Source organism: Danio rerio, chromosome 16 (assembly GCF_052040795.2).
Source record: "Danio rerio strain M-AB ecotype USA chromosome 16, GRCz13ab, whole genome shotgun sequence".
Taxonomy (NCBI): domain Eukaryota; kingdom Metazoa; phylum Chordata; class Actinopteri; order Cypriniformes; family Danionidae; genus Danio; species Danio rerio.
The window spans coordinates 56,337,278-56,360,832 of NC_141036.1; the positions used below are offsets into that span (position 1 = coordinate 56,337,278).

The following is a 23,555-nucleotide window of genomic DNA, read 5'->3' on the forward strand; positions in this document are numbered from 1 at the left end:
GGAAAATAAAAAGCTTGTGCTTTATCCCGCTCCATTTTCGAGCATGTTGAAATGTATTATTTCTTAATGATATTTTATGTATAATATTTTGTTCGGAAATAAATAAATCAAATCAAATAAATCAACAGAAAACACCCGTGAATCACAAAATACAGAAACTGATAATTACTATATGTTTTACAGTGTACAAAATAATCATTCATTCATATTCATCTTCCTTCAGCTTAGTCCCTGATTTATCAAGGGTCACCACAGCCTATATAAAATACTGTTATATTAAAATATTAAAGTGATATGAAAACATTAACGTGTTAAAGGACTGCATGTTTCTGAGGCTCAGTGTGGTGGTGCAGTGCTGATAAAGCTGACCTGTGTGTGAATGTGTGTGTATGCTCAGTGTGTGTGTGTGTGTGTGTCCAGTCACTCTGGGCAACTCCACCACCACCGCAGCAATGCATCTCCACACACACACACACACACACACACACACACACACACACACACACACACACACACACACACACACACACACACCAGACATTACTAAAGATCAGACCTTTAAAGGGCAGCTATCATGCAAAATTAACTTTTGGAAGCTGTTTGGACAGAAATGTGTGTAGGAACAGTGTGTACACAGTCATATTAGTGTGGTATTAACACATCACACTTTTCCTAAGCTTAATCCACCATCCAAAACACAGAGAGTTTGAATCTATAGTGTACCGTGATGTTGGAGTGTGGCTACAAATTCAAAATGAGGTGGAAAAATTTATATTTATGGATTAAAAACATGCATTACTGCTGTCAAAAGCTAAACTTATTAGCCCTCCTGTGATATTTAGATGCATTTTTAAAATACAGTGCTGAACATTTGAGTAAACACCTCACAAACCTCTTATTTAAATCATATTTTATAAAGGAAGCTTTGGAGAGTAGCTTAAAATGGCTAATACCTGTTGATTGCAAATGCTTATTGTGATAAAAATTGATCTCAACTTATTCCTTGGGTCATGTCCAGAACATTGATACCAAACATGCCATATTTGGGCAAACTTCCTGTCCGCCATATTAATTTTGCTCAAAAACCCTGGCTGTTTCTCAATGTGCGTTCTTCAGTGATCTTGCGTCCTCGTGTTCTCATGTAACGTCATCATCATCTGCCAATGTTCAGTTCCAAAACTCAAGAATGGAGGATGCGTGAAAGTTCCCGGATGTGTTCTTGGTATCGAGGATGCATCAATGCAGACTTAAGCATCTAGAATTGCCAGAAGTCATTGCGAATGGAGGTGGGAAGCACAGCATTTTATATAAATTTATTATTAAAGATCTAACAGTGAAATTTATCTATGAAGTTTCCCTAAATGAGATGGTGAAAGTAAACATAACCACAAAAATAAAAAAAGGCAGGAACACATTAAGGGTGTTTAGTTTGTTGAAATTTGTATTAAAAGCCGTTTTATTTGTATTGTGCAGCGTATATTTGTGAATATGCGTAGTCTATATTGTGAAAAGGGGAAAACAATACATTTAAAACAATAATTTTTTGGTTAAAAATTAGTTTTGGTCATGTGACCATTATAAAGAACACAGCATCTCATTTCTCAAAGGATGCATTCTCTGTCCTCGCGGTTGTTACGAAATGGGGAATGATCACAAAATGCAAAAATCCAAGTGCAGCAATTTATTATAAGAAAGCCTAAGGTTTCCAAAAGACAAAGGTTTCCAAACTTGAACAGAACTAAAGCAGGATGCAAATCTAGTCAAAACAAGAGAACAGGCAAAAATCCAAAAACGAGTAAATACAAAAACAGGGTAGGAGTGCTAAAGAGTGCTAACGAAAACAAACACAAAACAGGAATCCAAGAATTATCAAAATACAAAAACTAGATGACCAGACAAACATACCAAACGTGAGGAGCTAACAAAATCCTAAGGCAACTAAAACGGAGAACAAGAGGGTTTATAAAGACAGGACTAAATTAACAAACAAGATACAGCTGTAACGTAACACAATCAGTGATACAAAGGATTATGGGAAATGAAGTGAAACTACAAAACAAACAAATGCCCTCAAGTGTCCAAACTAGGGCACTGCAACAGGTGTGACAGCGGTCTCCTGAGTTCATTTTTTTCGAGGTGACTTGGCAAGACCGCTCTCCACAAGAACGCAAGTCTGTTCTCTGCGTTCTTGGAATTGAGAAACAGCCATTCTTTTGTGAACTCCTCCTCAACGGTTGATTCAATTGTCACCAAATTTGACTCTGATCATCTTCAGATGATGCTGACCAAAGGTTATGGAAATCATATCGATCAGCAAAATGGTTGTCGTTTACGACATCGACAAATCGTCACCTTGTAATTATAAGGTTCTATCTGCGTTCTGAATGATTTTGAGATAATGAGCTTTAACGTTTTTACCTTTCATAGGTGTGTTTAACATTTGTTTTTTTAAATAGAAAGTCTCAAAATGTAAGCAACTTATGAAAAAACATGCCATAATGTAAATAAGTTAATCATAATGTTATTTAATAAGAATATGTCAATAACTGAATTTTGACAAAAATGTCAGATCGAACCTTATAATTCTAAGGTGCCGAAATGTGCTAGCACGATGTCAAAGTGCATCTAATTCTGCGACTCTGCATTGCTTTAACAGAGGGGTCACCAATCTGGAGGGCCGGTGTCCCTCCAGGGTTTAGCTCCAACTTGCCTCAACACACCTGCCTGGTTGTTTCAAGTATACCTAGTAAGGCCTTAATTAGCTTGTTCAGCTGTGTTTGATTAGGGTTGGAGCTAAAATCTGCAGGACACCGGCCCTCCAGGAACAAGTTTGGTGATCCCTGCATAATGACACTGAACTTTAGGTATGTCATTGGCAACTCACAATGACCCCAACACATAAAGTTGATAACAGCGCCACCTAGTGCTCACGAGTTATAAACCGTTCACTAACCATCAATAATGATTCATTAATTTGCTAATACCTTTAGACTGCATATGTTTATTGTGATAAAAAAGTATCTCAACTTTTTCCTTGGGTCATGCAAAGAACATTGATACCAAATATGCCATACTTGGATAAACTTTGCCTGTCATATTGATTTTGTTAAACAAAATCTTCTCCTAGAGCGTTTACCAAAATCTCACAAAATTTGACTCAGATCTACATCAGTTAATGTTGAACAAATGTTGTAAAATTCGTTTCAATAGAGGAAACAGTTTTTGTTTACAGCTTTGACAAATATGCTCAAACGTGCTCTTTCTGGCTCTGAACTGCTCGGCCCCTTAATTGCTGCTTGCAGCTATATTTATTAATTTATATTTAAAAATATTTTCCCCTAACATATACATTTGAGCGTACTCATTTTGGACCGTTATCAAGTTATTTTGTTAGATTAGCTTCAGATTTGAACACATAAGGGGTTTTCGATTTACCGGTCAATCTACGTTCCTACTCTCACCTATGGTCATGAGCTTTGGATCATGACCGAAAGGACAAGATCTCGGATACAAGCAGCCGAAATGAGTTTCCTTCGAAGGGTGGCAGGGCAAACTTTTATGGATAAGGTGAGGAGCTCTGACACCCGGGAGGAGCTCGGAGTAGAGTCGCTGCTCCTCCAAATCGAGAGAAGTCAGCTGAGGTGGCTCGGGCATCTCTTTCGGATGCCTCCTGGATGCCTACCTAGGGAGGTGTTCCAGGCATGTCCCACCGGGAGGCGGCCTCGGGGAAGACCCAGGACACGCTGGAGGGACAATAGCCCCTTTCACACATACAGACCTTTCCGGAAAATTACCGGTAAAACTGACTAAGCTTAGATCGCTGGTTCGAGTCCTAGCTGGGCTAGTTGGCATTTCTGTGTGGAGTTTGAATGTTCTCCCTGTGGTGATGTGAATTTCCTTTGGGGGCTTAGTTTATGAGTAAATATGAGCGTGTATGGTTATTTCCGACCGCTGGATTGTGGCTGGAAGGGCATCCGCTGTGTAAAAAACATATGACAGAATAGTTGGCGGTTCATTCCATTGTGGCAACCCCTAATAAATAAGGTACTGAGCTGAAGGAAAATGAATACATGTATAAATGCATAGAGCAGCACAGGTGGTGCAGAGGGTAGCACAATTGCCTCACAGCAAGAAGGTTGCTGGTTTGAGCCTCGGCTGGGTGCGTTAGCATTTCTGTGTGGAGTTTGCATGTTCTCCCTGTGTTGGCGTGAGTTTTAGGTGCTTCGGTTTCCCCCACAAGTCCAAACATATGAGCTATAGGTGAATTGGGTAAGCTAAAATTGTCCGTAGTGTAGGTGTGTTAATGAGTGTGTATGGATGTTTCCGAGTGATGGGTTGCAGTTGGAAGGGTATCCGCTGTGTAAAACATATGCTGGATAAGTTGGCGGTTCATTCCGCTGTGGCGACCCCTGATTAATAAATGGACTAAGCCAAAAAGAAAATGAATGAATGAATAAATGCATATTATAAGATAATGAAAGTTGACCCTGCATGCATATCATCCTTTCGTTGTAGAACCCAAAACCAAAATATAACCATATTGATTACTTAAGAAGGGGTCTTCAATCGATTATTATTTTAGATGTTAGTGTTTTTATATCGTTTTGCGAGTGAGTAATATCAAAACATTGAGCTGCATCCAGGTTATGTACTCTTAGCGCTCTGAAATCACCAGCCAAACACCCAGCGTGTGTCTCCATAACAAATAGAGTGCTAGCGGACAGAAATATGAGCCCAAGCAATATCACCAGTGTGCCGTATACTGTTGTGATGGAGAACTGGTGTGGGCGTGAGTGAATCTAAACAGAAAAATGACAATGATGAACCAAAGCAGGTCGCAGAGACTCTGAAGCCGAGCCACTGAAGATCTCGAGACTTATCGAAAAACGTGATTGTGTTTGAAAAGGTCTCGTCTGTCTCGAGGAATGAGAGTCGGTGGTGTTTCTGAGAGATGGATATTATATGGCTGAAATCTTTCTCACTGACCATCAGAAAAAAACTTATTAAAATGCACAAAACTAAAGACGAGTGCAGTCAATTAGAAAAAAAAAAATAGGGTAAAAATAACAAAACTATTAGGTCCTTTATGAAATTAGTATTCTTTTTCAGAAAATAAATAATTAAATAAAAAACGATAATAATAACAATAAAGATATTATATTATATTATATTATATTATATTATATTATATTATATTATATTATATTATATTATATTATATTATATTTCTAGTTTGCCCACTAAAATATTTTTAAGGGGTATTTAAAAGACCAAGGGCATTTTCACAGTATATTACTGATTTATTTTAGGCTTTATACTGAAAATATGGATGGAACAATGAAATATGGGTGGAGTAAAAGCAGTTTTAATTTTTAAAATTATTTTTATGGATAATATTATTATCTCCTTTGTTTATTTATTTATTTATTGTTTTAAAATACTTTATAAAATGTTATTTTAATATTATAATAATAATAATTTTAATATAATTTATTATGAAGTCAGTTATTATTGTTATAGTTTGGGTGGAATAAAGGCATAATTATATACAGTGCTCATCAAAAATAAGTACACGCTCTTTTAAAAATAAATATTTGTATCCATTTCTCAGTGAATATAGTCAAACATTTCTGATAAACAAACTAATAAAATAGTTATAAAATATTTGTTTTATTTAATTATTTTTTTATTAAACATTAAAATAAGAGTTTGGTCGACATCTTTAGGAACAGATCATTCAAATCGAATTGAGTAAGTGTTTGTTTTGATTTTTCCTGCGTATTAAAATTTTGTTTTAGGTTTTTCCACAACACATTAATATGAGTTTACTAATATTTGGACTGTGCTTTATTTATTTCAATTATTGTTTTGTTAATTAATTAACCATATTTCACTCTTTCAAAAACAAAATCAGCCTTTACCCATGGAGTCAATCAAGGGCCAAATGCACTTACAAAATAAAAGAAAGTTTTGCAAACAAAATAAAAAAGTATTGAGCAAAAATAAATAAACAAAAGCAAATCTCCAAAGATCGCTAGGCGAAAACTAATTTCTGAGAAATAAAAATTAAACAAAAAAGAACAAAACAAAAAAGAACTGCAATTAAAAATCAAGCAGTGCAAAAAAAAAAATAATAAAATGAAAATAAGAAAAAAAAAGTCAGAATTATTAGCCGCCCTTTGAACTTTTTTATTTCTTTTTTAAATATTTACCAATTGATGTTTAACAGAGCAAGGAAATTTTCACAGTATGTCTGATAATATTTTTTCTTCTGGAGAAAGACTTATTTGTTTTATTTTGGCTAGAATAAAAGCAGTTTTTAATAAATAAAAAAAAAACATTTTAAGGTCAGAATTATTAGCCCCTTTAAGCTATGTTTTTAGTCTACAGAACAAACCATCATTAATATATATATATATATATATATATATATATATATATATATATAGATAGATAGATAGATAGATAGATAGATAGATAGATAGATAGATAGATAGATAGATAGATAGATAGATAGATATTTGCAAAACATTTTTATAGCATTGCCTTTACAAAACCCATCCAGTCAATTGCAATGCTCATTTTGATTTGTTTTTTAGTCAACAGTTAGTTTGCGATGCTGTTTTCACTTTGCACTTCACGTTATATTTTACTTTCACTTTGTGGCCCTGATTTGACCAGGGGGTGGAGTCAAGAGAACTTGGGTTTTTATAGCAGGCCTGGACCTGCCTCCATTTAAGCAACGTCATAACCTGGAGACACAGTATCACTGAGGTGGTCCTACAGCCTGGTAAGTCCAGGCCTGCTGTAAACGCCCAAGTTCTCTTGACGCCACCCCTTGTCTAATCAGGGCCACAAAGCTTTGCGATTTTTGGAGATTTGCATTTGTTTATTTATTTTTGCTCAGTACTTTATTTTTTGTTTGTAAAACTTATTTTATTTTTTCTAGTGTACATGGCCCTAGAGTGACTCCGTATTTACCTTTTCTTTTACCTCAAGATATCCCTTGATGTCAAAACATGATCAAACAAACACATCAAGAATTGATTTGACTTGATTATCTAACATTCATTCATTCAATTTCCTTCAGCTTAGTCCCTGATTTATCAGGGGTCGCCACAGCGGAATGAACCACTAACTATTCCATCATAGGTTTTACCCAGCGTATGCCCTTACAGTCACAACCCAGTAGTGGGAAACACCCATACACACTCATTCACGTTCACACTCATGCACTACGGTCAGTTTAGTTTCTTCAATTCACCTATAGCGCATGGTTGGACCCGGATAAAACCCAACACAGGGAGAACATGCAAACTCCACACAGAAATGCCAAATGGCCCAGCCGGGATTTGAACCAGCGACCTTCTTGCTGTGAGGCGGCAGTGTTAACCATTGTGACATCTAACATTGGCATCAAAACACAATCAAGGATGATAATCTGATTAATAAAGCTGCGATTTGCTGCATGAACACACCGTGAAAACTTCAATCCATCATTTAACACTAGCCTGCATATTAAATCAAACTGTGGAGCATTAATGTGTGATAAATGCAACATATCAGCAAAGAAATCATTCAAAGTCGCATCTTTGCACCGTTTCACAATTGATTTCACTGACAGACACCAAACGAGCGAAGTGGCCAAACATTTATCACGCATAGTAAAGCTGGAAGCACTTTACACTCGTAAACTGGTTAAAGGAGCATTAGAGGTCAGATTTTATTATCAAGTCATTAACAAACCCACACAAACACATCTCTTGAACAGAGCTGAGTGCGATGTGTGGATTTATACATGAGAAATACACAAAGAGTTGAAGACTAAATGATTCGCCCTCCTGTGTAATTTGAATTCTCTTTCAAATGTTTTTAATGTGGGGCAATACGGGGGCTCAGTGGTTAGCACTGTTGCCTCACAGCAAGAATATCGCTGGGAGAACATGGCATGTGTTAACGTGGGTTTCCTCCCGGTGCTCCTGTTTCCCCCACAGTCCAAACACATGCGCTATAGGTGAATTGAATAAATGAAATTGGCTGCAGTGTATGTGCTTGTGTGAATGAGTGTGTATGGGTGTTTGCCAGTACTGGGTTGCAGCTGGAAGGCCATCCGCTGTGTAAAACATATGCTGGATAAGTTGGTGTTAGGGACTTAGGGACTAAGCTGAAGGAAAATGAATGAATGAGTGTGTTTAAGTGACGTTTAACAGAGCAAGGACATTTTCACAGTATTGTACTGTACTGTAATACAAATAAAGGTAAGAGGGAATATGGGTGGAATAAAAGTCATTTTTATTTTTTTCATTTATTATGATCAATATTATTAGGCCCTTTAAGAAATGTTCATTCATTCATTCATTCATTCATTCATTCATTCATTCACTCATTCACTCATTCATTCGTTTGTTTGTTTAATTATTTATTTATTCATTTTTATTATTCGTTCATTTATGTATTCATTCATTCATTAATGCATTAATTTATGTAATTATTTATTCATTTATTTATTTATTTTTTGATTGATTTGTTTATTTGATTATTTTTCATTTATTCATTAATTAATTTATTTATTGATTTGTTTATTTATTCATTCGTTCGTTCATTTATTTATTCATTCATTTTCATTTATTTGTTCATTTATTTATTTATTCATTCAATCATTTATTTATTTATTAATTTGTTTATTGGTTTGTTTTTATTATTATACTTTATTTGTTTATTGATGTGTTTGTTGTTTGTTTTTATTTATTATAGTTTATTTGTGGAATAAATTATTATTATAGTTTGGGTAGAATAAAGTTATTTAAATTTGTTTATTATTTTAGCATTATTTTTCTAATATTAATAGCACCTTTAAGAAATATATTATTTATTTATTAATTAATTAATTAATTAATTTATACTATTATAACTTATTTGTGCAATAAATTATTTTTATAGTTTGGGTGGAATAAAAGCAGGTTTTATATATGTTTTAATATATAATCAATACATAATATCATAGTCAATATTATCAGCTCTTTTAAAAATATTTTGTATTTGTTTGTTTGCTTTTTAAGATTATAGTTAATTTGTGGAATAAATTATTCATATTTTAGTTATTTGTTTATTTATTTATTTATTACATAATTTTTCTTATTATATTTAATTGGTGGAATAAATTATTATTTATAGGTTTATGGAAGCAGTTTTTTTAATTTAGTTTTTTTATGGTCAATATTGTCAGCCTTTTAAAAAAAATATTTATTTATTTTCACTTATATTTTATTATTAATTAATCAATAAATAAATGTATTTATTTTTGCTATTATAATTTATCTGTGTAAATATTATTATATTTTGGGTTTGACTAAAAGCATTGCATTTTTAGTCAAAATTATTATTATTATTATTATTATTATTATTTTGAAAATGTGAATAAATAATAGCATTTCTGCATGAAGTCTCTCTTTAAAGGTTCAGTCCAGCTCAGTATCATACAGAGTTCACAAATTGATATTCAAATGCTGTTGCGACTTCAGCCATCAATCTACGGATGACAGTCAACACCCTGTTAGAGCTCAATTCTCCAGAGCCATTGACCTTGTGAGAGTACGGAGTGAATATTGGCTAGCAAATTACCACCAAAACCACAAGCAAATTCACCATCATTTCCATCTTACAGTATAATACAGAATGTAAAAACACGAGTTGAGCATCTGCAGGCTGAATCACTCCTGTAATGCTTTTAAATTCTAATGTAACTATTAAAAATGAAGAAACAGTTGAAGTCAGAATTATTAGCATCCCAAGTTTTGTTTAACAGAAAGATTTTTCAACACATTTCTAAACATAATAGTTTTAATAACTCATTTCTAATATCTGATTTATTTTATCTTTGCCATGATGACAGTAAATAATATTTAACTATAGATATTTTAGTGTTCAGCTTAAAGTGCTTTTTAATTTAAAGGCTTAAATAGGTTAGTTAGAGTAATTAGGCAAGTCACTGTATAACAGTGGTTTGTTCTGTAGATAATCAATTAAAATTACTGTTTAAAGGGGCTAATAATATTGACATTATAATGGGATTTTAAAAATTTAAAACTGTTTGATTCTAGCCAAAATAAAACAAATAAGACTTTCAAAGGAGGGCGAATAATTCTGACTTATTTCTTTTAGTTCAGCTGGAATAATTTTTTTTTTTTTTCACAAATAATAAAATTAAAATCGTTCCGACCAAACTGGAATATTAAAATCCATTTTAAGGTCAATATTATTAGCTCCCTTAAGAATTTATACTTTTCGACTGTCTTCAGAACAAACCACTGTTATACAATGACTTGCCTAATTATGCTAACTTGCCTATTTAACCTAATTAATCACTGTAAAAAATATCTATAAATTAACCATATTTTGTGATTCATGTTTTTATTTTTTATGAATTATGCTTTTGAATAGCATTATGAGATCTTCTGTCAACTTTTAATTGCAAAAGATTTAAAAAAGTAACTTTTATGAACATTTTCAATAGGTTAAAGTGATGTATTGTCTGTGTTGTTGTTGTATATTATGCTACAAAACCTTGTAATAAACTTTCAGTACATAATCTGAATACTGAGTACTTAATTTTTTCATATATTATTTCTTATACATTATATTATTATTTCAAACTACTAAAATCTCAGCAAAAGTCACATTGTTAAACTATAGTGTTTAACATCAAAAGTGGACAGAGCAGAGATCAACATCTCTTAATGCAATTCACAACCGTAAATAAACAGAAAACACTTGTGAATACGGAACCTGTTAATTAAACAGTATTTTTTACAGTGTAGTTAAGCCTTTAAATGTCAATTTAAGCTGAGTACTAGTATCTTGAAAAATATCCAGTACAATATTATGCTGTCATAAATAAACCAGTTTTTAGATATTAGAATTTGAAATATGTAATAATAATTAATAGTAATAATTTACAGTAGGGCTAATACATTTGCCTTCAACTGTATTTAACTTTTTTATTTTTAAATATAATAACTGACCCTGTGACAGTATTGTGAATATTCCCAACAGTATAAAATTATCGGCACAATTCTTTGTCAGAAACACAACCAAAGTCATTGCCATCTAATATAACAGAATATAACATTAATTCAATACCTGTAATCAGGTGGATCACTGAACTGTAACTTTTGAAAATGAATATGCATGCATGAATAAATAAATAATGGTTACTAAATGAGAGACTGACAATTATCCGACATACCTGCTGATATATACTGTAGCAAAGCAATAAAAACATTCAGATCCACTTAATGTTGCAGGATTTAATCCTTTAACAGGTATTTTAAGTGTTTGGTTGACCTTTAAAACCAAAAGGTTTTAGGAGCAAAATTTAATCAAAGAAGATGGTAAAATAAAATAAAATAAAATAAAATAAAATAAAATAAAATAAAATAAAATAAAATAAATTTAATTTAATTTAATTTAATTTAATTTAATTTAATTTAATTTAATTTAATTTAATTTAATTTTCGGCTCAGTCCCATTATTAATCTGGGGTCACCACAGCAGAATGAACCACCAACGTATCCAGCATATGTTTCACACAGCAAGTGCCCTTCCAAGCTGCAACCCAACACTGGGAAACACCCATACACACTCATTCACACTCATTCACCACGGATAATTTTAGCTTACCCAATTCACCTAAAGCGCATGTCTTTGAACTTGTGGGGGGAAACCGGAGCACCTGGAGGAAACCCACAACAACACGGAGAGAACATGCAAACTCCACACAGAAATACCAAATGACCTAGCCGGGGCTCAAACCAGCTACCTTCTTGCTGTAAGGCGATTGTGCTACCCACTGTGCCACCATGCTGTCAATAAAATAAAATAATATAGAGTAAAATTAAATTGAAACAAACAATGTATTAAAATATAAATGAAATAAAATAGAAATTAATATGAAATTTAACTGATTAACAATAAAATAGAACTTACAATAAAAAATAAAATAGAATATAAATAAAATAAAATAAAGTACAATAGAATATACAATAAAATATAGTAAAAAAACTAAAATAAAATATATTAATACAGAATAAAAGAAAATTTAAATTCAAAGAAAAAATAAATCTAAATTAAATTAAATATTAATTGAAATGAAATTCAATTCGAATAAAATTTAAATTACATTAAAAAATGGAAGAAAAATAAAAGTAGAACAGAATTAAGACATAAGATATAAAAAATAAAAAGTAGAATAGATTAGAATTTAATATAAAATAAAATTAAATATTCAAAATTAAATAATAATATAGAATAAAATAGAATTGCAACCAAAATATAATATAAATTAAATTAGAGAAATTGCAATGAAATTGAATTTAATTAAAATATAAATTACAGTAAAATAAAATGGAATAGAAATAAAATAATATTTTTATTCTAAATCTTGGATCTTGGAAACAAAAAATAACCAATGAAAATGTGTGAAGCACCAAAAGCGGCTCATGTCAAAATGATTTTAAATACTATTTTGGCTATTGTTGTTATCCATGAATTTTCAAATGTAATTTTTTGGTTATCATGACCATCCGACAATAGCACTGTCGCCTCACAGCAAGAAGGTTGCTTGTTCGTGCCTCAGCTGGGTCAGTTGGCATTTCTGTGTGGAGTTTGCATGTTCTCCCAGTGTTGGCGAGGGTTTCCTCCGGGTGCTCCGGTTTCCCCCACAGTCTAAACACATGCGCTATAGATGAATTGGGTATTTTAAAAGTTTATCGTAATGTATTACTGGAAATAAATGTGTATGGGTGTTTCCCAGTAATGGGTTGCAGCTGGAAGGGCATGCGCCGTGTAAAACATATGCTGGATAAGTCCATACCGCTGTGAAGACTCCTGTTGAATAAAGGGACTAAGGTGAAAAAAGAAAATGAATGAGTGAATGAGTAATAAAGCGGCTAATAATATCGACTATAAAAATTATTTCCAACATAATAAAAACTGCTTTTATTCCACCCAAACTAAAATAATTATTTATTATACAAATAAATAATAGAAAAAAATAACAATTAATAAATTATTTTGGTGAAAAATAAATAAATTATTTGTTAAAGGAGCTGATAATATTGCTCAATACGAAAAAATAAATAATTAAACCCAAAGTATTATTGTAATTTATTCCAGCAATAAACTATAATAAGATAAATAATACATAAATAATGATAACAATATTAATAATAGTAATAATAATAATAATAATAATAATAATAAGTTGGCGGTTCATTCTGCTGTGGCGACCCCAAATTAATAAAGGGACAAAGCCGACAAGAAAATGCTAATAATAATAATAATAATAATAATAATAATAATGATGATGATGATGATGATAATGATGATGATGATGATGATGATAATAATAATAATAATCATAATAATAATAATAATAATAATAATAATAATAATAATAATAATTATATTATTATTATTATTATTATTATTATTATTATTATAAAATAATAAGGAACATGAAATGAATGTTTAGAAATGTATTGAAAGGGGAATAATTTGACAGGATATTTGTGTGTAACTGGTAGCCTATATCTCAACTCAAAACATCAAAAAAAGAAAAAAAAAGCGAGTTTAATATTTTATTTATGAAGTCAGATGGAGGCACAAACATGTAGTGAACACTGCGCAGCATGCACTGACCCAATATATCAAGTGTGTTTTTTCTACACACTTCTCTGCGAAGTTTCCCCACGCAAATCACCTCTCCCTGTAGAGAACATAAAGCACTAATGTGCGCGTCCACGCAAACACCTTTTCCTCCAGTACTGCAGTGCACAGAGCGTGCTATAAATCACCTTATATTATCATAGCGCTCTAGTAGTCCCCGCCCCTGCGCGGTATCGATTGGCCGCGCGTCCTCCTCCCAACCCCGCCTACTTCTCTGATTGGTGGAAGTGATTCTCCTTGAGCTGTCAATCAGCAGCTTCTTTCGTGCTCCGCTCTGAAGCGATGCACAGTGATTCTGATTCACTGAACACACAACATCCCACTAAACCATCTTCTCTGGTATTCTGGATGCCCTTGTGTTGAATATATATTTAAAAAAATAATAATACATAAATCCAAAGAAGGAACATACTACATTTTTACTTCGTTTTGCGCAAGGATTAATTTATCCACCGTCCTGCTCTCAACATTGTGTTTGGTCTCCTTGCAAAGGGTCACTCTTGGGAAAAATCGACCCAATCTTGTGGCACTCCTGACACACTTGGAAGATTTGTGGACTGCGGAGGTTTGGTGAATTAGGACACGCGGACGGACAACTGCGGTTTTTATGCGTGACTGAAGACCACAAACACGGACTGTTGCTGCAAGAACTGACGGAGAAATAACAAACAATCAACTCAAAACATGAGCTGCGCAATGTTGCGACACGCGCTCGCTTTGCTGCTGGCGTTGCTCTGGAAAGGTAAGTTGCATTTTCTTCTGTTTCTCACTCGCTGCTTGCTTCATTCTTTTGCTGGGACCTGGAGTGAATACTAATGCGGCTCCGGGGGTCTACCTGCCAATGAATCATGTGCGCGCGTGTGTGTGTGTGTGTGAGTGTGTGTGATCAAATCATAGACAAGTGTGCTCCACAACACACGAGTTCTGCATATCAACACTTTGAGGGGGAAAACATCAATATGGTTTTCCTCGCTTCGGTCTGTGTGTGTAACAAGTCAGTGGATGCCTTCACAGATACTGACACCTACGTTGTTATTGTTGAGTGTGTGTGTGTTTTAAATGAGCGACATCAATGTTGATGTAATCACCAATATGCAAAACAATTATATATATATATATATATATATATATATATATATATATATATATATATATATATATATATATATATATATAATTATATTAAATTATATTATATTATATGATATTAAAGTTATATTATAAACAATTATACATATTAAAATATGTATATTTTAATAAAATATATATTTAATTAAAATATATATTTGCATAATTATAATTAACAATATTCAATGATATGAATTGTTTTGCATAGTGGTGGAGTCATTGTTGGTTGTTTTACTTTGGAGATCCACCAGATGGCATTTATCAATGTTTCATCGTTCATATTCAGAAACCGATAATGGGTATTTCTTATTTTTAACTATCTGATGTTCAATATGCATATAATCATAACTAAAATATTAGACTATGAGCTCATCTTGAATATTTTATAGTTGCTGCCATTGCTGTTGTGGTTCTTGATATTGATCTGTTAATATTTCCGTATTATATCCTGTAATGTTGTTATGTTGCATATGGTTATTTTGCCGATATCCATGATGCACATAGTATGAGTTGGATTTAATTATTGATAAATTGAATTATTGTTGTGATGCTCTTTTTGTTGTTATATTTCTATCCATGTACCTATTGCTAATATATTTGCATTTATTAACTGTACTTTCATTGCAAATGTATAGTTTGTATAGGGTTGTTGATGGCTAGTTATTGTTAGCAGATTGTATGTATTGGTAGACCCGATATTCAGAAACCGATAATGGTTCGTTTCGTGTCAAATAATATTACGTAAATGTTAATTATCGTCTCATGAATCATGAATAATTCTTAATCATTGCTGTTGTTGCGCTTGCCATGCTGTGGTTCTTGCTATATTAATATTGCCATATTTGTTATTATATTAACATAAGTTTTAATAATTGTGAGTTTTTTTTGTTTTGTTTGTTTTTCATTGTTAAATCATTTTAATGTTGAACAGACAATTATGTACTTTTGTGGTTGGTGGCCATTTATCAGTAGCAGATGCCGATTATCGGTAAATAGTAATTGTCTGAAATCCAAATGCAAATGATAACTTCAGATTAATTTGTGATTCATCATGAACAAATTTATTATTGCTGTTAATTCTGCATTATATATATATTTACATTTTTTTATTTCTTAATTTAAATGTTAAACAGGCAGTGTTTTAATTGTGTTTTTAAAGGCTGTTTTCCAGTTGCAGGTAGCAAATATCGGTTGGCCAGTTATTTTTGGAAACCGATAATGATGATTTTTATTTTGTATCATGACATGCGAATGATGGCAAATATTGGTTGACTATAGGTTGATCATAGGTTGACCAGGTATTTTTGGAAACCGATAATGATCATTTTTACTTTGTATCATGACATGCAAATGATGGCAAATATTGGTTGACTATCGGTTGATCATCAGTTGACTAGGTATTTTGAAATCTGATAATGATCATTTTTACTATTTGTACAAATGCTAATAACAAATGAAGCTAATAATGTAGAAAAATCAGACTTATAATTTAAATGTTGAACAAACAGTGGTTTAGGATTTTGTCGGAGGCAGTTTCCCACTTGGAGGTAGCAAATATCGGTTGCCCAGTTATTTTTGGAAACCGATAATGGTAATTTTTACTTTGTATCATGACATGCAAATGATGGTAAATATCGGTTGACTATCAGTAGATCATCGGTTGACCCAGTATTTTTGGAAACCGATAATGGTAATTTTCAATTTGTGTACAAATGCTAATAACAAATGAAGCTAATAATGTAAAAAAAAATCAGACTTATAATTTAAATGTTAAACAGTCAGCGGTTTAGGATCGTGTCGGAGGCTGTTTCAGTTGTAAGTGGAAAATATCGGTTGAGAAGGTATGTTTGGTAACTGATAATGGTAATTTTACTTTGTATGCTGACATGCAAATGCTAACAACATGTTACATTTCATATTTGTAATTTAAACAGTGAACAGACAGTTATTTTATTGTGTTATCTGTAGTACCGATATTTGTTGTACTTACTCATATCTTTGCACGGTTCCAATTCCCTCTAAAATCTGAATTCTGACATGCAAATGATAATAAGAAATTAAGCTTCTGATTTCATACATTCCTTTTTATAATTTAAATGTTGAACAGACAGTGGTTTAATAATTTTGTTGGAGGCTGTTTACCAGTTGCAGTTGGCCAATATCGGTTGTATATTGGTTGACCAGGTATTTTTGTAAACAGATGAGAGTAATTTTTACTTTGTATCCTTACGTGCAAACGCTAAATACAAATTAAGCCTCTTTTTTAAAAAAAAAATCCTAATTATAATGTTGAACACAATAGTTTAATGTTTTTTTCTAAGGCTGTTTTCTAGTTGCAGGTGGCAAATATCGGTTAAATATTGATTAAACAGGTATTTTTGGTAACCGATAATGATATATTTTTCACTTTGTATTCTGACATGCAAATTTTAATAACAAACCAAGCTAATGATTTCATACATTTTATATTTGTAATTGAAATGTTGAACAGACAGTGGTTTAATGATTTAGTCTGGGGCTGTTTTCCAGTTATAGGTGGCAAAAATCGGTTTACCAGGTATTTTTTGAAACTAATAATAGCAATGTCTACTTTGTTTCCTGATATGCAAATGGTAACAACAAATGAAGCGAATGATTTTTTACTTTTTGTATTTATAATTTAAATGTTGAACAGACAGGGGTTAAGAATTTTGTTAGAGGCTGTTTCCCAGCTGCAGATGGAAAATATCGGTTGACTATTGGTTGTCCATGTATTTTTGGAAGCCGATAATGGTAATTTTTACTTTCTGTAAAAATGCTAATAACAAATCAAGTTTTTGATTTTATACATTTCATATGTATCATTTAAATGTTGAACAGACAGTGGTTTAAGGATTTTGTTGAATGCTATTTTTCAGTTGCAGGTTGCAACTGACCAGTTATGTTTAGAGACCGATAATGGTAATTTTTACTTTGTGTCCTGACATGAAAATAATAACAATGATAATAACAAAAAAGCTTATGCTTTTGTTAATGTCATATTTAAAATTTAAATGTTTAACAAACAGTGGTTTAAAGATTTTGTCGGAGGCTGTTTTCAGTTGCAGGTGGAAAATATCGGTTGACCAGGTTTTTTTTTTGGAAACCGATAATGAATTTTTTTACTTTGTGTTTGACTTCTGCTATGCAAATGCTAATAACAAATGCTAATAAGAAATGAAGCATCTGATTTTATAAATTTCATATTTATAATTTAAATATATAGAGGTTTAAGGATTTTTTCGCAGGCTGCTTTCCAGTTGCAGGTGGCAAATATTGGTTGAAAATCGGTTGATTAGGTATTTTTGGAAAGCGATAATAGTAATTTTTACCTGATAATAGTAATTTTTAGTCCTAACATGCAAAGGATAATAACAAATTAAGCTTATGCTTTTATTAATGTCATATTAAAAATTTAAATGTTGAACAAACAGTGGTTTAATGGTTTCCAATTGCAGGTGGAAAATATCGGTTAACCAGTTTTTTTTTTTTTAACTGATAATGGTAATTTTTATTTTGTATTCTAACATGCCAATGCTTAAAACAAATAAAGCTTATGATTTTATACAATTCATAATTATATTATAAATGTTGAACAGACAGTAATTAAAAAAAAATGTCAGAGGCTGTTTCCCAATTGCAGATGGCAAATATCGTTGACCAGGAATTTTTGAAAACCAATAATGAAAATGTTTGCTTTGTGTTTGACATCTGATATGCAAAAGCTAATAACAAATAAGGCTTTTGTTTTTATCATTCAGTCGCAGGTGGCAAATATCGGTAGAATATCGGTTGATTAGGTATTTTTAGAAAAACGATAATGGTAATTTTTACTTTGAGTCCTGGCATGCAAATGCTAACAAGTGAATCTTCTGATTTTAGAAATTTCATATTTATAATTTAAATGTTGAGCATACAGGGGTTTAATTGTGATTTTGAAGGCTGTTTTCCAGTTGCAAGTGGCAAATATTGGTGGACTACATATTTTTAGAAACCGATAATATTTGTTTTTACTTTGTATACTGACATACAAAAGCTAACAACATATGAAGCTAAGGATTTTTTTACATTGTGTATTTATAATTTAAACGTTGAACAGACTGTGGTTTAAGGATTTTCTCTGAGGCTGTTTTACAGTCGCAGATCGCAAATATCGGTTGAGTATCGGTTGACCAGGTATTTTTAAAAAACGGATAATTTGAATTTTTTACCTTGTGTCTGACATCTGAAATGAAAATGATAATAAAAAATTAAGCTTTTGATTTTATAAATTTCATATTTCTATTTTAAATGTTGAACAGACAGATATGTTATTGTGTTATCTCTAACCCTGATATTTGTTGTACGCACCAATATTTAGCATGGTTCAGATTCCCTCTGAAATCAATGATGCAAAAGTCTTTCAGTAAATGTGAAACTGCTGATCTCATTGTGGAAACAAATGTTGTGTTGCTGCAGTTTTGACACAAACTGTTGACAAAGGAGCTTATTTTTTGCTGTGCTACATGATTTGCATTTAACTTCTGCACGCAAGCTATCGTCATCCTGATTGTTCTGCCGCTTGGCGAAATGGTTAATATCAGAAAGATGAAGAAAACCAGACACATCTGGGTGATTCGTATGGATTTGGAGTACTATTGTTGTATTATTGATCTGTCAGAGAACGCATGGGGCATCGGGGAGGGAATAATAGCTTTCGGTGTGCTGTGAATGGATGAATACTTGCTTTAAAATGGTGTTTGATTCCACTTTTTGAGCTCTTTACTGTGATGAACACAAATTTAATCATTCTTGCCCTGTGGGGGGAGTTTTTATTATTATTATCATAGAGACATCAAAGCCTGAAGGAGAATCTGTTGCACCTTTTGCATGCATAAAATGCACTTCAGCATATGCACGTGACCTATTAAAGATTGCATAAATCGTCTGATAATGAGAATCGATTTTCGTTATTTGAAGACAGTGCTGCTGATGCACAGATCAATGCAAGATGAAAGAAACACTCCATGCATTTCTATTTTAACATTCTTTTTGCAAGCAAATTTCCCCTTTTGGTTGTTTTTGTTAGACAACTTGAAGGTGTTAGCAGCTTAAAGGTGAGTAAATAATGATGGAATTTTCCTCTTTGCCAGCCGGAGCTCTTTAATAGCACCAGATGAGTGTGTTGAAGGACACGCAGCATTGTGCGAGAGCGAAGAGCGACGTGTTTTAATTTTCATGTCAGCGTGTGTTTTGGATGGTGGGAGGGGTAAACTAGACGCCCTGAGAGTTTGTTCTCCTTCAGACTCAACAGCGCTGATGATGTTTGCTCAGGGGAAAATCTGTCTGAAACTCATTATGTTTTTTTTTCTCACAATTCAGCAGTTCTGCACAAGGGAAATTGATTCAGGCGTCTGATAATTTGATATGTACTGACCACATAATTTACACTCGCTCACAGTTGCTGGCCTTTCCAGCATCGATTTGTCTTTTTTTTTTTCTTTCTTTCTCTTTTACCGTCATCCAAGTCTGCAAAATCTGAATACCCTAAATATATTTCTATTTCCTGCATGACTTTAAAAACAGGATGCTTGTCTTTGAATAAACAGCTAAATGCTTGTGACAACTGTTTCAGATGCATCAAAAATAATTTCTACCTACAACCTTTAAGATATTTTTATACCAGCTATAAAAATGGTTATCCTTAACACGTTTGAAGTATTAAACATCCCACATGAAATAAATGACAGATATTACGGAAATAGATGAACTGACACAACACCTGTGCTTTTGTGACAGAATTAAACTATGCAGCAACATAAACAAATGTTTTTGGTTGTAATATTTTGATTGATTTTCACATACACATACACAAACCCCACAACCCTTACTCAGAATAGAACATACGCTAGCTTTCTAGCTGTCAGTTATTTTAGTCTTAAAATTACAGGGGTTTGAAGTATAATAATAATAATAATAATAATAATAATAATAATAATAATAACAATAATAATAATAATAATAATAATAATAATAATAATAATAATTGTAAGAGCCATAATTTGATTATAATTTGAAATTCATGTACAGTTACACATGTTTATATGTTTGGTTGTGCTATTTGACCCCTACTCCTTTTATTTGTAATGATTTGCTCCGCCTTTATTGAACTGAAGTTACGATAAAAGAGTAAAAGAAAGACGGAGCAACAGTTTATTGACTGGAGCTTATTGCTGTACTGCATGAGAATTCAGTAAACATCTTTAATTGGAAAGAAACCCGAGTCAATTTATTGACAGATTGATTTTTCTAAAATTCTGATATTCTGATTTGCTCTTCAGTGTTTGGACTATATGACCTCTTATGTGAAGCTGCTATTAAACAATCTACATTTGTAAAAGCGCTATACAAAAAAAGAAGAATTGAATTGATACAATAATAATAATAATAATAATAATAATAATAATAATAATAATAATAATAATAATAATAATAATATTAGGGTCACACTTTATTTTGATGGTCCGTTTGTTGAATTTAAGTTACATTGCATCTACATGCCAACTAATTCTTTTTAGATTATAAGTAGACGGTTAGGTTGGGGTTAGGGTTAGTATAAGTTGACATGTACTTGCAAAGTGTCTTATAGTCAGTTAAATTTCTGTTGAATGTCAGTATCAACAGATATTAAACAGTCTACTAATACCCATCAAAATAAAGTGTAAACAAAAATATTAATAATAATAATTACAATAATAATAATAATAATAATAATAAATAGAAAATAAATAAAAAGAAAGAAAAACAATACAAAATAAATAGGTTTGCAATATATATATATTAATACTTGTAGACACTGCAGTGAAATATATACCAATAAAAATGAAAGAGAAAAAGATAAATTAAATAAGTAAACAAAAATGAAATATTAGTAGGGCATTGCTTAATATTAAAAAATAAATAAATAGAACAAATGTTGGAGTGTGCTTGCAGGAAAATACAGTGTTTCAGTGTTTCTACTTCAAAATGTCATATCAAAATTCAGTTTGGATTTTGGCCTTCATGACTATGAAAAACAATAATCGGGATAAAGCTGATAAGTTGGGTCACACACCTCTCAAAATTCTCCTCAAAGCCTGACTGCAGTAAAATCATGTAAATTGACTTTTGCAGCATGGGGCTTTGAGGATTGTTATTTGTATTATTAAGTGTTTATTTATATTAATAAGTAATTTATTCATGTTCTTAAAGTGCGAAACAGAATTTGTGCAGTTCAATGCATGTGATCTAGGGATGTATGTCCCCACCAGTGTCAAGAGTGAATCTATGCCCTTGCTTTTCACCATCGGCGATGGATGATGGCATTGTCTAGCAACCCAACCCTAGTTTGCCGCCAATTGTAATTTGATAAAACTGAATATTTTATGTCATTAAAATAGCTTTACATTTCTTAACCTGAATATTGAACATCAGAAATTAAGGACAGCTGAATTTTAAGGCAGATTTGTTGTAAACTTTTAACAGCATATAACATTCAGTTTTATTAAAGAGCACAGAATCACCAAGAGGCGACACTCTAGTGTGATATGGGAAACAGCCACTAGATGGCGCAGCGGCCATTTTGGAATGAAAATTCCAATAGAACAATAGCATAATATAAGTCTGTTAAATAAACCATTAAAAGTTTTTAATCATTTTCATTATTTGTTTTTATGTTCTTGTACTTGTCTTTTTTATTCCTGTTTGTGTAAAGCACTCTGAATTGCCACTGTGTATGAAATGTGCTATATAAATAAACTTGCCTTGCCTTATTTTAGCTTCAAGTCCAGGTTTGTGAAGTTGTGATTCTCCTTATAGCTGGTTAATTAAATTCATGGCTTTTAACACTTAAACAAAGTCATTTTTTGGAAACGAGACCACGTTCGTGCTGTATTTTTGTTGTTGGGCTCCGGTCTCACAGTTTCAAAAGTAGCACAGTCTGATACATCACTGTACCTCGGTGCCGCCACAGCACTTTTATGCAAATGACTCAAGAATGCAAAAAGACTCATTAGTCTCCACATCAAAGGCAAAGGGGGGTTCCTGTTCTCAAAACATGTTTAGTTCCATTAGCTTATTCTTTCCTCAAGATCATGAGGACTTATTGGACAATGCCGCAGTGGGATGGTGGGCAGATTCTGCTTCTCTGCCCTGCTTTTGTACCCTTGAGCGGGTCACGTGAACTACACTTTAGTGCAGCATTCATCTTTGTTTCTGTTACTGATTTTTTTTTTTGCTAAAACATTCTGATTAATAATAATAATAATAATAATAATAATAATAATAATAATAATAATAATAATAATACTTATTATTACTATTCATTCATTCATTCAATCATTTTCTTTTCGGCTTACTCCCTTTATTGATCCGGGGTTGCCACCGCGGAATGAACCGCCAACTTATCCTGCACATTTTTACGCATCGGATGCCCTTTCAGCCACAACACATCTCTGGGAAACATCCACACACACTCATTCACACTCATACACTAAGGACAATTCAGCATGTCTTTGGACTGTGGGGAAAACCTGAGCACCCGGTGGATACCCAGGTAAAGATGACACTCATATAAACATGTAGCTACACGGTGACATTTTTGGTGCCTGTTAAGTTGCTAATATCATGTTGCTCTTTTTTTATTGTTAAGAAAGTGAAACAACGTA

General features: G+C 32.3%; 2 protein-coding genes across 4 annotated transcripts in view; one reads left to right on the plus strand and one right to left on the minus strand.

Annotated features, from left to right (window-relative positions):
* The window catches only part of lim2.5 (lens intrinsic membrane protein 2.5), a 425,704-nt gene that overhangs the window by 264,035 nt on the left and 138,114 nt on the right, over positions 1-23,555 (minus strand). The gene's annotated exons all lie outside the window — the stretch shown is intronic.
* iglon5 (IgLON family member 5) overlaps positions 13,990-23,555 on the plus strand; it is a 390,249-nt gene continuing 380,683 nt past the window's right edge. Inside the window, exon 1 of one of the 2 annotated variants that reach the window (XR_015510457.1) lies at positions 13,990-14,467. Coding sequence is in view for 1 of the 2 variants with exons in the window: in NM_001017775.2 (NP_001017775.2) it covers positions 14,410-14,467 (58 nt within the window). In the remaining variant the exon portion in view is untranslated. 2 annotated transcript variants of the gene reach the window in all.